At 38.3% G+C, this 15014-nt stretch overlaps 1 protein-coding gene across 1 annotated transcript in view; it reads left to right on the top strand.

Moving 5' to 3' along the window:
- Klhdc10 (kelch domain containing 10) overlaps positions 1-13251 on the top strand; it is a 62853-nt gene extending 49602 nt beyond the window's left edge. The window contains exons 5-10 of the mRNA XM_048786650.1: positions 1586-1734; positions 3177-3261; positions 4919-4985; positions 5513-5560; positions 7528-7667; positions 8580-13251. Of these exons, the coding sequence (XP_048642607.1) occupies positions 1586-1734; positions 3177-3261; positions 4919-4985; positions 5513-5560; positions 7528-7667; positions 8580-8789 (699 nt within the window). The 3' untranslated portion in view covers positions 8790-13251. The remainder of the gene's footprint in view (positions 1-1585; positions 1735-3176; positions 3262-4918; positions 4986-5512; positions 5561-7527; positions 7668-8579) is intronic.
- Positions 13252-15014: the final 1763 nt, after the last annotated feature.

The raw sequence follows: 15014 nt of genomic DNA, 5'->3' as shown, positions 1-15014 counted from the left end.
ATACTTGGTTAAGAGGCTTTTACATGAGCTTAAACATTGTGCAGGTTAGTTTAGGTTCCAGTGCTTCAACCTTAGATTTGCAAAGTTTTATCCAGGAAGATAGGGAGCTGCCCACTCTAGAGATTCTTTGAAAATAATGGACTAAGTCAAAATACCACGGTTTGATTTCTTTATTGACTAACTGGCACTGGTACTGATAAACAGCTTGTGAACTTTAACTTTGAAAGGGGCACATACTGGACCATACTCTCTATCCGACCACAGTGATAACTATAGCTGAATTTATATTGAAGAAGAGATTGATGGACGCTATTGTGTTCCTGAGACTGCCAACTCTAGCCTTCCTATCTACAGAATTCTCATGGCTTATTTTCATCTCTGCTTTTGCTTCTTGAGAACATTTTTCTTCAGATTGCTTAGAAAGAGAAGTAGCTTTCAGTGGAAATGTTCATGTCATGATCTATACATTCTTGACTAGGACTCTAAGAATCATTTCTCCTTGCCTTTCTAGGTAGAATTCACAAAACTTTACCATTCTAAAGGGAATCTCCAGGTTCTAAAAATATTACCTAGATTCCTCAAAATCTTTACTCCTTTGAGAGTCTGATATTTATTTTTTATTATTCTGAGACAAGGTGTCTTGCTGTATTGCCCAGATTGGCCTCTGTTTCTTGGGCTTCAGCAATTGTCCTGCCTCAGCTCTCTAAGTAACTGGGACTACAGGCATGTACCACTGACCCAGCTTTAGGGTCTGTTTTTTTTTTTTTTTTAATATATTTTTGTTGTAGATGAGCACAATACCTTTATTTATTTTTATGTGGTGCTGAGGATCGAACACAGTGCCTCATAACTGTGAGGTAAGTGCTCTACCCCTGAGCCACAATCCCAGCCCTGGGTCTGGTATTTTTAATGGTTAAAAAGTAAAAGAGATCTGGGTGCAGCAGCGCACACCTATAATCCCAGGCGCTCCGGAAGCTGAGGCAGGAGGATTGCAAGTTCAAAACCAGCCTCAGCAACTTAAAGCTGAGCAACTTAGCGAGACCCTGTCTCTAAATAAAAAACAAAACAAACAAACAAACAAAAAAGGGTTGGAGATATAGCTCAGTGGTTGAGTGCCCCTGGGTTCAATCCCCAGTAAACAAACAAACAAAGTTCAAGAGAATTTCATAAAACCTGATTTGGGGCATTTAACAAGTTTACATTTTGTAATCAAATGTTAAGTCATTCTTGGGCTGGGGTTGTGGCTCAGTGGTAGAGCACTTGCCTCACATGCATGAGGCACTGGGTTCCATCCTCAGCACCACATAAAAATAAAAAAAGAGGGGCTGGGGATGTGGCTCAAGCAGTAGCGCGCTCGCCTGGCATGCGTGCGGCCCGGGTTCGATCCTCAGCACCACATACAAACAAAAATGTTGTATCTGCCGAAAACTAAAAAATAAATATTAAAAAATTCTCACTCTCTCTCTCTCACTCTCACTCTCTCTTTAAAAAAAAAAGATATTGTGTCCATCTATAACTAAAAAGATATATATATTTTTAAAAAGTGTTAACAAGTCATTCTTGTCTACTTTTCCTTGTTACCCAGGCAATGGCTATCATCAATGGCTCCCTTTATGTCTTTGGAGGGACAACTGGCTATATTTACAGCACAGACCTGCACAAGTTAGATCTCAATACCAGAGAGTGGACACAACTGAAACCAAACAACCTATCCTGTGACCTGCCGGAAGAGAGGTAAGCTTCTAATATTAAAGCATACTAAGATTGGATCTCTTTAGAATATTGGTAATGTGAAGAAAATCCAATGCCCTGATTACAATAGCTAATTGGCTGTGAGATCTCAGGTCAGCAGTAAAGAAAGGTATTCTAGTGAGAAAATGACATTTTCCCCTGAACTGTAAAGTGTTTTCATGTTATTTCCTTTTACACTTTTTAACTTTCTGTAATACTTTGAAGAAGAAACCAATAGTAGCAAAAGTTCGTATTGGTGATCAATGAATGTTGATTGGATGGGTGGATGGGTGAAAAAGATTATTTGTTTTAAATGCTCTGTTAAACATTCCAGTGTCACATAGTTCTCTCTAGTGGCTTTCTACTAGTAGTCCTAGACCTTTCACTTTCCTTTCCTAATAATAGTTGCCTCTTAGAATTCCTTAAAAAACTTGAAATCATTTCCCCTCAAGTTTAAATTTTTTTTATTCATTGTTTAGACTATCCAGTGTCTCTTCTTTGCCTTTAAACAAAATGGCTATGGATGCTAAGGAAGCACCTATAATATTTATCTTTTGTATGGTATATTAGTGGTCTGATTATCGCAAAACTCCCATGAGAAGACTTGGGAGACAGCCTGATACTGGAATGATTTCAATGAAATTTATTTTATCCGCACTAGATTTTTTAGGGAAAGAAGGAAGTAGATTTCAAAGTAGTTTCACCTGGTTGCCTTCTTTGAATCATTTTATGGACATATTATAAATTATTTCAGCTTTTAGCTAGACTAGACTGCCTGGATAAAAATCCTGGTAGATATTTCATATCACAGTTCTATATAGCATAGTTTTCTGCAAAATAAGGGTTCTAATTTGAAAACTCACAGTATAGGGTCTCTAATTAAGATCACTTTTTAAAACTCCATAAAAAGACTGAGCTCAGGGGTGAGTGCTTGCCTAGCATATATGAGCCCCTGAGTTCAGTCCCCAGCACTGCAAAAATAAAACTGTAACCATTTCCCCCTTATGCAAAGTTATCACAAAAAGATGTTAGAAAATACAAATAAGCAAAAATGAAAAAAATTTAAAAATTAAATTTAGAGATTACTAGGATTAACATTTTAGGTTATATCTTATAGTCATTTTCTATGTGTATTGCATATCTATACATTTTTAATGAGATTATGGCCTGTCTACTTTGATGTAACTGTTTGGTTTTTCAGTAAATATCATGAAAAGAGGTTCTCAATATATTAATCTCCTTGGTGCCTACATTCTCATTGATTGTATATTAACCCATTTATGTGTATTCTGTAATTCATTTAACCAGTTTTCACTGTGGTTAAACACTTAGGTTATTCCCAGTAATTTTTATTATAAATAATGATGAAATAAAAATATTATAGCTAAACCTTAGTTAGATCATTTTTAACTTAATTAAAAATATTTTGGGGGGTATATTTTCAGGTACAGACATGAAATTGCTCATGATGGGCAGAGGATTTACATCTTGGGAGGTGGTACTTCCTGGACAGCTTATTCCTTAAACAAGGTACATTTAAAAAAAAAAGAAAAAGAAAAAGAAAAGGATAGGGAGAAGAATAGACAGAGGCATATATCTTACTAAGTGAAATAATTCTATTGCTTTAGGTATTTTAATTTTCAAGCATCTTCCTCATCAACACCTGCTTTGTGGTAGATGCTTTTTATAATATAAGGCTGAATTCTGCTCCCGATACTCTTCAGTTGACAGTTGCATTTATCACACACTGAGAGTATATTATGAAAATTATCCCTTTATGCTGGATGAGGAAAATGACTAGAAGGGAAGTATAGTAGCTTGAATGGGGCAATGAATTAGAATCAGAATCAGGATCCTCACAATGTCACATCCCTCTCATTGTCGATGCTAAAAAGAATAGACATTTTTAGGAATACACATGACTAATTTTAGAAAGCTGAGTTCTGAAGAGCTTTTATTCACCCATCCTTGTGGCATTTCTGAAATGTCATGGTTACATATCCCAAGGGAAATCTCAATTAGGCAACAGAGTTCTTGGTGTGCTTTGAAACATTATTGAACTTTTCAAGTTTTGTCAAAGCTATATTCCCATATTTCCTTACCAAAGCTTGCTTTAAAATGATACATATTCACTGTAGAAAATGTGGAAGTTACAGAGCAGATAGCACACAGAAGAAAATCAAGTGTCATGTGCACTTCTACTTTTTATTCCATTTTTTTTTTCCTGTGAATTTAAAAAATTGTTTTCATATATGTGCTTAATTTTCAACTGCCCTATTTTATTTAATATGGAAAGATCAGAAGCTGGGTGTGGTGGTACATGCTAGTAATCCTAGCTGCTAGAAAAACTGAGTCAGGAGGATCCCAAGTTCAAGGCTAGTCTGGGCAGTTTATCAAGACGTTATCTTAAAATAAAAAATAAGGGCTGGGGCTGTAGCTCAGTGGTAGAGTGCTTGCCTAGCGTGCATGAGGCACTGGGTTCCATCCTCAGCACCACATAAAAAAAATTAAATAAAGATATTGTGTCCACCTAAAACTAAAAAATAAATATTAAAAAAAAAAAAAAAACGCAAAATAAAAGGTGGTGGGAATGTAGTTCAGTGGTAAAGTAGCCCAGGTTTAATCTTCGGTATTATGGGGTGGGGTGGGGTGAGGAGGGAAAAAAAAAAAAAAAAAAGGAAAGACCAGAGAAAAGCAAAGGAAAAGAATTTTTTTCAACCCAGAATATTTGCGTAGGCTGTTGTTAAAAATTCAGTTTTCTTGGGGCTGGGGATGTGGCTCAAGCGGTAGCGCACTCACCTGGCATGCATGCGGCCCGGGTTCGATCCTCAGCACCACATACAAACAAAGATGTTGTGTCCGCCGAAAACTAAAATAAATAAATAAATAAATATTTAAAAAAAAAAAATTCAGTTTTCTGGGGCTGGAGATTAAATAAAGATATTGTGTCTACCTATTGGTAGAGTGTTTGCCTAGCATGCACAAGGTCCTGGGTTCAATCCTCAGCACCACAAAAAAAAAGAAAAAAAAAATAAGTTATTCTATATGGGAAATCTCTGTTCCTTGTGCTCAGTTTTTTTAAAAACTGCTCTAAAAAATATGTCTATTTAAAAAAAAAAAACATTTTCAGGCTAATTAAAATTGCAAGTTATTTATCTGTATATATGTTCTTTTTTTCCCGCCCAAGATACATGCATACAACCTTGAAACCAATGCATGGGAGGAAATTGCAACAAAACCTCATGAAAAAATAGGTAAATTAAAAGTATTAATTCATTTAACAAATTTATTTTATACTTTTACTTGTGTTTTTTTTTTGGGGGGGGGTAATTTTCTTGAGTTACATGGCAAGTAAAATATCTGTTTAACTGATATTAGAAATCACTTCTTCCTTAGCACAATTATTCTTTCTTAGCAATTGAGCAAAGAATTTTACCAGGGATTATTGAATTCTGTGGCAGAAGTGGGGAAATGTGGGTGGGAAGAGAAATCAAGATCTCCCTAACTCTTCATGAGTAAAAGGGTTGGGGAAAGCCACTAGTAACCCCTGTCCCTGCACCCCACTTTGTTCCCCGGCATCTTAGCATTGTCTGCTATAAAGAGAGAAGTTTTGATGGCTTTTGAAATAAGGAAGGATTGGAAGGACTAGTCAATGTTTGCTTAATACAAAAAAGGGATTGTTTTGAGTTATTTACAAATATGTCTTTCACTGTGTCATATCAACATCATTCCTTATCTTTCTGGGAATAATGGAATTTCTGTTTTTATGTGTGTTTGGCAGGTTTTCCTGCAGCCCGAAGATGTCACAGTTGTGTTCAAATAAAAAATGGTAAGGATTCTAAATAATATTTTGATCCATTTCTGTAATTGTATCTGCTGAGAATGACTTATTTCTTAATGATAATTTCTCAAAAGAGGTTCATAACTTTGGGAAGAATCTATTTCTGATAGTTTAAACTTAAAGGGAAAACTATAGAGTCATGCCTCTCTTAGCAATTGTTATGATGTAAACTAGTGTCTGGATTCCTTCAGTTATCAGAGAACTCAAAAATTGGCAATAAATAAGCTTTTATTGTACACCTAATCTTTCAGCATCTGACCTCAATAGATATCTGTGGTTACGTTTATAACACGGTGATTGCTTATATAGTGGAAACCTTGGTAGATATTGTATTAAAATGATAGTAACTCCTTCAGAGTATTAGTTCATAAAGTTTATCCTGTTCTCTGACTAATGTCAAATAGAACTCAGTTCATTCTTTGGCCATATTATAACAAAGGCATTGTATGGCTTCAGAAAGCAGTAGCAGCTCCTTTATCTGAGTGTGATAATGACTCTTTTTGGGATACTTCCTGTCTTTTCATTTACAGTTTATTTTATTCTTTGATATACTTCCTCAAGTGCTTCCCCCACTCCAGGAAGGTGTATATAAATGAGCCGGATAGACTGTATCTTTTCAACAGCTTAGTTCATATTTAACCAGAATTATTCTACCATTTCTAGTACAGAGGGGCTTTTTGTTATGCTCTGCTTTGGGGATAGGATATATAGATACTGTCATTTTTCAGCTTTGCCTCTCTGAGAATGGAGCTGTTCTTAAAAGGTTTCCTTGAATCCTAACCAAAAAAATTGTGATGTATTTTATAGTTTAATTAATTATTGGCTTAAACTTGATTTAGACCTGAATTAAGATATTTATTCATTTGATTCTTTGAAGCCAAGCACCATACAAATGGAATTCAGCCTTGATTCTGGGCATTTAGTTAGACTGTTCACATAGTCTTTATTACAAGTTGACTAACTAGTTAGAACTAAATGGTTTTACAAAAACAAAATTAAAATTCCACCTTTCCTTTGGGGAAAATTGTGTTTCTGACAAAGAGCTGTACAGATCAAATAGAGCTTCAGAATATCTTCTTTCAACTAAAGAAAGCCTAGAAGAACTTCTTTTGTGTCCCCAAGCTTCACATTGCACTGAGTGCTTCTCAGGTTAAATGTCTACAGGGAAAGTGAGCGCAGCAGTGTACACCTGTAATCCCAGTGATTACAGAAGCTGAGGGAGGAAGATTGCAAGTTCCAGGCCAGACTCAGCAACTTAGAGAGACCCTCAACAACTTTACGAGACCCTGTTTCAAAAAATAAAAAGGACTGGAGATGTGGCTCAGAAGTAAACAGCTCCTGGGTTCAATCCCCAGTATGAGAAAGGGGGAATCCATATGGAGGTCATTAGTCTCTGTGGGCAAATAAATGTATGTACTTTCCAGAACATTATTTAAAAGAAGAACTTGCAACTGGAGATCTATAGATGTGTTTTGTTTGGCTCCTACGTGCATTAAATTTCTTTTGAATTAGTGGCCAATACTTATAATTAAAATACTTCATTAGAAAAAAAAAATCCAGATTTTCATCTTCTCTTGAAAAATGGAAGATCTGGTAGTTACTAATCATAGCCAGCTCTCTTTTAGAACATGAGTACTCCTATATATTGTACTGAGACTTCCTGTCATTTATTTCCCCTCAACCCCTTGCCTGGAACCTAGAGGTATTTGAATTTGAAAGGCTTGATATGAAAACTTCCTAAAAAGCTTTAGCCCCTGCCCCCCAAAGACTCTTCCAACACAGTATCCCAATTCTGTTGAAGGACAAGCCAGTAGCATGATGGACCACACAGCTGAAGTCCTCTCTCTTATGGGGCAATCCCCTTAACTGTCAGCCAGCCTTGTGATCTGTTGTAAATCATGCTGTAGCTTTGGCCCTTTTCCTTTGTGTGATCTTGGCCTTCTCTTTTTTGATAGATGTATTCATTTGTGGGGGCTATAATGGAGAAGTGATCCTGGGAGATATCTGGAAGTTGAATCTGCAGACATTTCAATGGGTGAAGCTTCCTGCTACCATGCCAGAGCCAGTTTATTTTCACTGTGCAGCTGTTACACCAGTAAGTTCTTATTTTTGTATCTTCCTTATGTAGTTGTAGATGATAAGAAAATCTTTTAGAAAAAAAATGCCGATATTGGCAAACCTTGAATTAAGAATTGTTTTTAAAAGTTCCTTTTGAAGCTAGCCTTTCCTCTGAGAAAAGAGGAGGAAAATACCAACATACCCAAGTTTAAACAAACAACATAAATGTAAAAGAAACACTACATATGGCATTTAGGTCCTGGCAGTGATATCAAAGGTGTTTCCTGAAAGGGTAAAATAACTTTATTCTCCTGTACCATATTATTGAATATGTCACTGCAGAGACCTTTATTTTCAATTTTGTATTCCCAACATTTAGCATTTGGGGTACTTAGAATAGTGAAAATTTAATGGTTGGGGTTGTGGCTTAGTGGTAGAGCGCTTGCCTAGCATGTGTGAGGCACTGGGTTCAATTCTCAACACTGCGTGTAAATAAATGAATAAAATAAAGGTCCATCAACATCTAAAAAAAAAAGTTTTTAAAAATTTAATGTTAGTTAATAGTGAAGTTTTTTGTTGTTGAAGTAAAACACACACACACACACACACATACACACACCTATAGTTTTTTTCTTAGTAACCCATTCATTTTTTTAAACTCTGTTGATTTCTGTATATGTTGGGATCAGTGAAAACTTCTTTTCTTTTTTTTAATTTTTTTATTTTTTCTTAGACCTGGGATCCAGCCCAGGGCCTTTTACATGCTAGGCAAGTACTCTACCATTGAGCTAGCTACATGCACAGCCTGAGAAATTCTGTTTCAACTCATTGGATTTAATTTGCTATGGTTTATTTGTTTGGTTAATTTTTTTCTTGCTGAGTCTTCAGCACTGGTGTCTATTTCTCTTCCGTTTGAATTTGTCCTCTTTTGATTGCCATTTGTTCATAGGCTGGTTGCATGTACATTCATGGAGGAGTGGTGAACATCCACGAAAACAAGCGGACTGGGTCTTTGTTTAAGATCTGGCTGGTGGTACCTAGCTTGCTGGAACTGGCATGGGAGAAGCTGCTCGCGGCCTTCCCCAACCTAGCAAACCTCTCCCAAATACAGCTTCTGCACCTTGGACTAACACAGGGACTCATCGAGCGCTTGAAATGAGGATATCTGGACTGTTCATTGATGCTGGAAATGTTAATTTAAAGAGACTCCTTTATTTATGGGCAGTGTAGGATGTGCTACAAAGAGAATTGGTTACCCTGATCAAGGCCTTATTCAGAAAATACATCAGATGCCTTTCTGTAAATTGGTTTTTAAGTTTATGGACATCTCACTTTTCCATGTGCTTTCTTCTTTGCTTCTCTTCCTCCTGCCTCAATACATACCCACATACTCACATACTTTCTCTTTCTTGATGGAGTTGAGGGAAAGTTTAAAAGTACTTTAATAATGTCATTGATCAAGATAAGATAAAGAAATTTTTTTAAAGGAATTCTGGGCATAATGACCATGTCAACCAATGCTCTACAGATTAAAACATCATCAACAAAAACAAAAATAAAAACGTAGTAACAGCTACAAGTAGTTTGGGGGATAGATTGAGAAAACTAACCTTGAGAATCTTGCAGGTTATTCTTAAAAACCAGGATGTTTAACTTGGTATTTTCAAGGTGTGTCTGAGTAGTTGGATTGCATGGCAGCAGTGATTGACATCTTGCTGCATGTATACCTAAGCTTAACCTTTGACTTTGGAGGAAAGTTAAGCAGCGCAGTAACTCCTGGTTAATGATATCTTTTCTCTTCCTTACGGTGCCAGCAGTTGTTAGAGTTGGTTTGTCCAGGAGACTTCTATGTGAGTTGTGGTCTTTGTTGTTGCTCTTAGAAATTATGGCACCAAGAATATTTTAAATTGAGAAATTTAATGTTGTTCAAGTTCTTCTTTCTGGGCAGTTTTGAAATTCTCCTGTGCTTATCTCTCTGACTTCTTCATGGGGAAGAAATGTGTGGTGTAAATGGCCACAGAACAGGAGAGCAGGCAAAGAGCGCCTTCAGATTTGATAACTTGGCTTCTGTTCGGAATGATGGCCTTTGACTGTCACACTGGCCATTTCCTTTTCAAATCTTGCTTCTTTTCTAATCTGTGGACCATGTACCTGCCATTTCCTTAGGCAGTTGGTCCTCAATTTTCCCCGAAGCTTGCTCTGTCTCCTTTTCTGTCTGCATTAATGCGCATGGTGCTGAAATTGTGTAATAATTGGATAAGTGGTCTTGAGGGAAAAGCCACAGGTCATCCTTCCTGAAACCCAAGTATCAGATACTTAGCGCAAGGAAGGAATTTGCTTTCTCGTGTGTGAAATTTTTGTTCTGATTTGTTAGTTTTAAAAAGAAAAATGACATGAGTTTTCACTTGTTTTGCCAGCAGGCTGCTAGAGAGGTTGAGCAGTCGCTTGCCATGAGCATTTAGATGTGCACAGGTGTTCTCAAAGGTGCTGAAGCATGCAAGAAGGCACAGTGCTGACCCTCCCGCCATCCCCTCACAGAGGGAGATTCATGTGAGAGATGTGGGACACATTTTTCTTTAAGTGCCTCTTTTTCACTTAGCTTTTAAAGTGATTCTTTTTTTTTCCCCCCATTACCCCAGAAGGGATCTCTTTAGCTTATGTGTGGATTTAAAAATCACCTTTGACTTATTATGGCTAAAAAGATACCATCTAGTGTTCAGTTCTGGGGAAGAGAAACTGCGGCCTATAGACTTGGACTCTTAACTTCTAGGCCTTATTATATCCCATTCTTGTTGGGTTGTGTCAGAGGAACCTGTATTCTGCAGAGTCTTGTAATAGGCACTTGTCTGTGAATCTGGGTCCTTCCTGGGGAGTGAGGAATGTGAGGGAGAAGCAGGAAAAGGACAGCTCCTCTAGGGGTCCCCTGCCCCCACCTCTTGCCATTCCCAATCAGTGAGGCATTTAACCTCTTACCACCCACTGCTAGGCTTGTTCCTCAGAGGAGCTCTCTCCAGAGCTTTGATGCATGATGTCAGCCTGCCTCTGGGCATTTGTTGGGATTACATCCGAAACCAACCAAGTCATGCTGTCTAGGGTGGCAAAAGGATTTTTTCCATTGATTTTTGCAGGGACCAAAGACTGAATGCTTAGCTTCTATGCCTAGACTTCCCTGGTCCTTGGAACATTAGCAGGTCTCTGGCTCTGCTGCACCAGAAAGCTGGAGAGAGAGGGGATCTGAAACAGTCCACACTTGCCAGCATCCTTTTTAAGCCTTCCGAGGGCAGTTTTCTTTGAGATAGATCTTGGAGGCCTGACATTGAAGACCTTGCATGTGACATTTTCATGAAAGTGCACATCCTTGGTCTACGGTGTCTTCTTTGAATATAACACTTGTGAAAATTATGTAGTATGACCAGCTCTGAGTGCTATTCACATGCACAAGTTCTGAATGCCAAATGAGACTGTGTGTATGGTGATTTAAATGAAGATGACTGGACTTTTATGTAACAGTCACCAGGCATTTTAGTATACCTATAACCAGCACTTGGAATTCCCGACACCATTACTTGATGTGGGAAAGCTTGTGCCTGATGCTCCTCTGCCTCTTTGAGGTATTCCCAGTCATCTTCCTACAGTCTGGAAATTGAAGTGCAATATATAGAAACACATATGGATATATACAGATTATATAGAGGATGTGACTATAAAGCAGCTACACTACTTTTTTGTATCTGTGTTGGTGAAGCCAGCTCATTGCTTTAGAGTAAAATTATGCCTAGAATTTTTGATGTGATCAGCTGGCTTAAGCTAAATCTTGGTAAAGCTGGATTTTCAAGTCCATATTTTCTTACTCCAGGTCATAGAGACTTATTGTTCCCTGGGTTTGTTAGAGTTGAGAATTTTTTCCCCCAGTCACCTCTTTATACTATCTCATGTTTGTGTGTTTTGCCCAGGAACAAGGAAGTGTTTCCTACATGGGGAATCAAAACCTAATATTTGGCACTATCAGTTTTTTCACGTATACACTATTTATCTGGGAATGTAATACCTTATTAAATGATGAAAATGATGCTTTTTTTTCATTTAATAAGGTATTTTCCACACCCTGGAGAAACTACAGACTGATAAAGGTTAGAATAAAATGTTAACTGTTCTTCAGGAGCCAAATAAAATCCTTTCCATTGGCAGATTCTTCTTTTTTCAGGGTCTTAATGACATGATGTAAAAATTTGCTCTATACCATTCCTGTCCATTACATAACTAGATTTAAAAGTATAATAATAAACATATTAACATTTCTAAGCAAAAGGTACATTGACAGTGACCTTTGGTTACCCACAGTAGCAAGAGTAAAGCACAGATAATTGAAATCCATAGATAATAGTCAATGTTTCAACTTTTCTATCAAACAATTAATTCCTTTGTATTTCTTCTCCCTCCCGTCCCTGTGCCAAACGCACCTCCTTTTCAATGGAATGAGTAGTTAGAAAAGGGAAAGGAAGACCCCCAGAGGGGCTGGCAAGCAGCGTACACAAGAGCAGCCTGGTTAGCTACACTTGGTCCACCTGGCACTGCTGAACACTGAGTGGAGGAGCCACAGGTGCAGTCCCGAGTTTAGCTGTCACTCTTCAGCATCATCTCCTGCCCTGAGTTCTAGGCTGTCGCTCTTCAATTACCAAAGAACTCAGCACCTGTGGGAAGAAAAAAGCTGTGTATGACACAGGAAATTCCATCATTTGAACACATTGCTTTGACTCTTGACGAGTCCTTGCTTTTTTTTGTTGTTGTTGTTTTTTGTTTTCCTTTGGAGATACCTTCTCCAGTTATATCTCCCGATTGCCTGGCATATAGGAAAGGTTGGTCTGTCCTTTCCGACTATGTTGGTCTTTATATCCTATAATACCAGTTTATTTTTATGTGGTCTTACAGATGTTTAGAAAGTAGCACAGGTTACCGAATTGTTTATCTGCCAGCATTCTGATGTAGCACAAAAAGCCATTTTTGCTTCCTTTTTTTTTTTTCGTCCCATTTTTCTGGCATTGAGCTCCGGGGTAGATGAGGGTTTATGGTCTTATGACCATAAGTTCCAAAAACTGGTCACCGTTGGTTTAAATTGCTTTGGTTCCTCAAATACCTTGGGACTCTAGGAGCTTTGGCAGGGCCTGAGGTAGGCTCAGTAGAGTTCTGGAACCTCCATATGTCGCCACCAGATTATATCCAGCAATGAAATTTCCCTTCTATCGTCGTGAAATTTGGTGGAAAGTGACCTCTTCCCTTGTCTGGTGTTATAAACAGAAGTTCTGAGTTGTGCTTCAAAAGTGGTACCATCTTTTGGTGTAATTTTTATGTTTTCAATTTTTAATTTTTACTTTTTGAGATGTTTTTTAAAGGCCCTGCTTAGTCAATGTACAGGGTGAGTCAAAGACAGTTTTCAGAGAAATAGCAAGTTCACCAGGTAGTAGTAATTGCTATTTTACTAGTTACACGTATAGAATACAAAGGAAGCGTCAGGAGACACACTGACTCTCTAAAGCCACTTCCTGGTGCAGAGTCTATGCAGGGAGAGCCCAGGCACCTCCCAGTAAAGATACTTGCCAGTGACAAGTCACTGACTGGAAGAATCCAGACAAGAAAGGGAACCCTGTCTCTGAAACTGTCTCTGAGGGGTGAGCCTAGGCTGAGCTCTTCTGCAGGGTATGCTTAGGCCACACACAATGCTTGCCTTACTTTAAAGCTTTTGCCACAGTCTTGTTAAATAGTGTGAAAGTCCTTTTGCAGTCTGGTGTGCATGCCTTATGACCAGGACAGCTTTTCCACCTTCCCTGGTTTCCTACAATCAAGTGGGAAATGTAGTGAATTTACCCTGAAATGTCCAATCTGTATTTATGTACCTTGTCAGTGTTTTGCTGTTGGTTTTCTAAAACAATCTGATCAATAAATCTTATCCAAATCTATTTGGTTCAAGTCCACCTTGATTGTCTGACAGTCATTTGTATGTATATGGACTCACCTGTTTGACATAAGCATCAATCCCACCATCTCCATCAATCCCTTTACCATCTCCCTGTGGGTTAGCTTTTTTCTGTAATATCTGAGAGTCATCTGCCTCCTGGGGGTCCTTCCGTCTGCTCACCATCTGGAACTCCTGGACATGTAGTAGTTCGCTCAGGAGAAAGCTACTCCCTCCACAAGGACCTCAGCAAGGAAGCAGCTGCCCATCCTGTATTCCCCAAACAACTGCTGGGCAAGTTTGTATGGGTACATCAAGAGTTTTTTGAAGGGTTGGGGGAGATTCAGAGAATTTGAAAGGAAAATGGAAATCTCTACATAGAGAGTCATAGGACTTTATAGTCCAAGGGAAAAGCCATCACAGGAGGAGAGCCCCGTGCAGGGGGCTTTTCAGGGGATGAAACCATAGTTCCTGCCTCTGGCCTTAGTCTTCCAGATGCTGCTTCTCCAAAACTTGTCACCCCAAATCCACTAAGTCCAGAGTAGGCAAGGACATTCCAAGTCTGGTCACTTTTAAGGTCTCCCTTCCAGAATTGCAAATATACCTCTTAATTTTCAGTGTTTCTATTTTGGCTAATTATGGATCAAACATACCTTCCAAGGATAAGTAAGCTTAGATACTACAATGTAAATCTACAAGGAAAAAGAAACAATTTCTTCCTATTTACCCACCTTACAGTTAATACTTGACATGTATCACAAGTTGTCTTCTCCCCCACCACCTCTTCAAAAATGTACTCCCTTCAGATCTACCAGAATTAAGAAGTAAGCCCCCCTGTACCTTTAGATTTCAATGAGTCAGAGCTTTGAAATGGACTCTTATTTGCTTCTGACTGGGTTCTTAGACATTTAGCCCCATCTTGGCCTAGAGGAAGAGGTTTCAGTGGGGTGGTTTTTTTCTTCCAGTTACATTTATGATTCTAGTTTGTCAGGCTGCTGTTACTGAGCTATCATGATTGAACAGTACAACACATTCCCTTGCAGGTAATCTTCCTCAGTTGTTGCTTGAAGGGAGAGGACACTGGCAAAACCACCCAGTTTCTGTAGTGCTTTCAGATGAAAGGCCTAGGTTCTGAACCAGTAGTGCTTTCTGCAGTGATGGAAATGTTCAGTATCTGCACCATCCACTGGGGTGGTGGCCACTAGCCATGTGTAACTATTGTGGCTGAGGAACTGAATTTTGAATTTGGTAATTTAAATTTTTTTAAATGTAAATAACCACATGTGGTTACCTATTAGGACAATTCTAGAAAGAGATGACCCAGGGATTGGGACACCAGGGCTCTGCTCTTGGCCCAGTTCATAATAATCCTGTTTTGAATGCAACTCATTTTACTTTGGGCCTTGGTTAACTCATTGGTCAAAGAGGAGGTTT

The sequence above is a fragment of the Marmota marmota genome, unplaced genomic scaffold (assembly GCF_001458135.2).
Source record: "Marmota marmota marmota unplaced genomic scaffold, marMar, whole genome shotgun sequence".
Taxonomy (NCBI): domain Eukaryota; kingdom Metazoa; phylum Chordata; class Mammalia; order Rodentia; family Sciuridae; genus Marmota; species Marmota marmota.
This window is presented reverse-complemented; position numbering and strand designations above follow the sequence as displayed.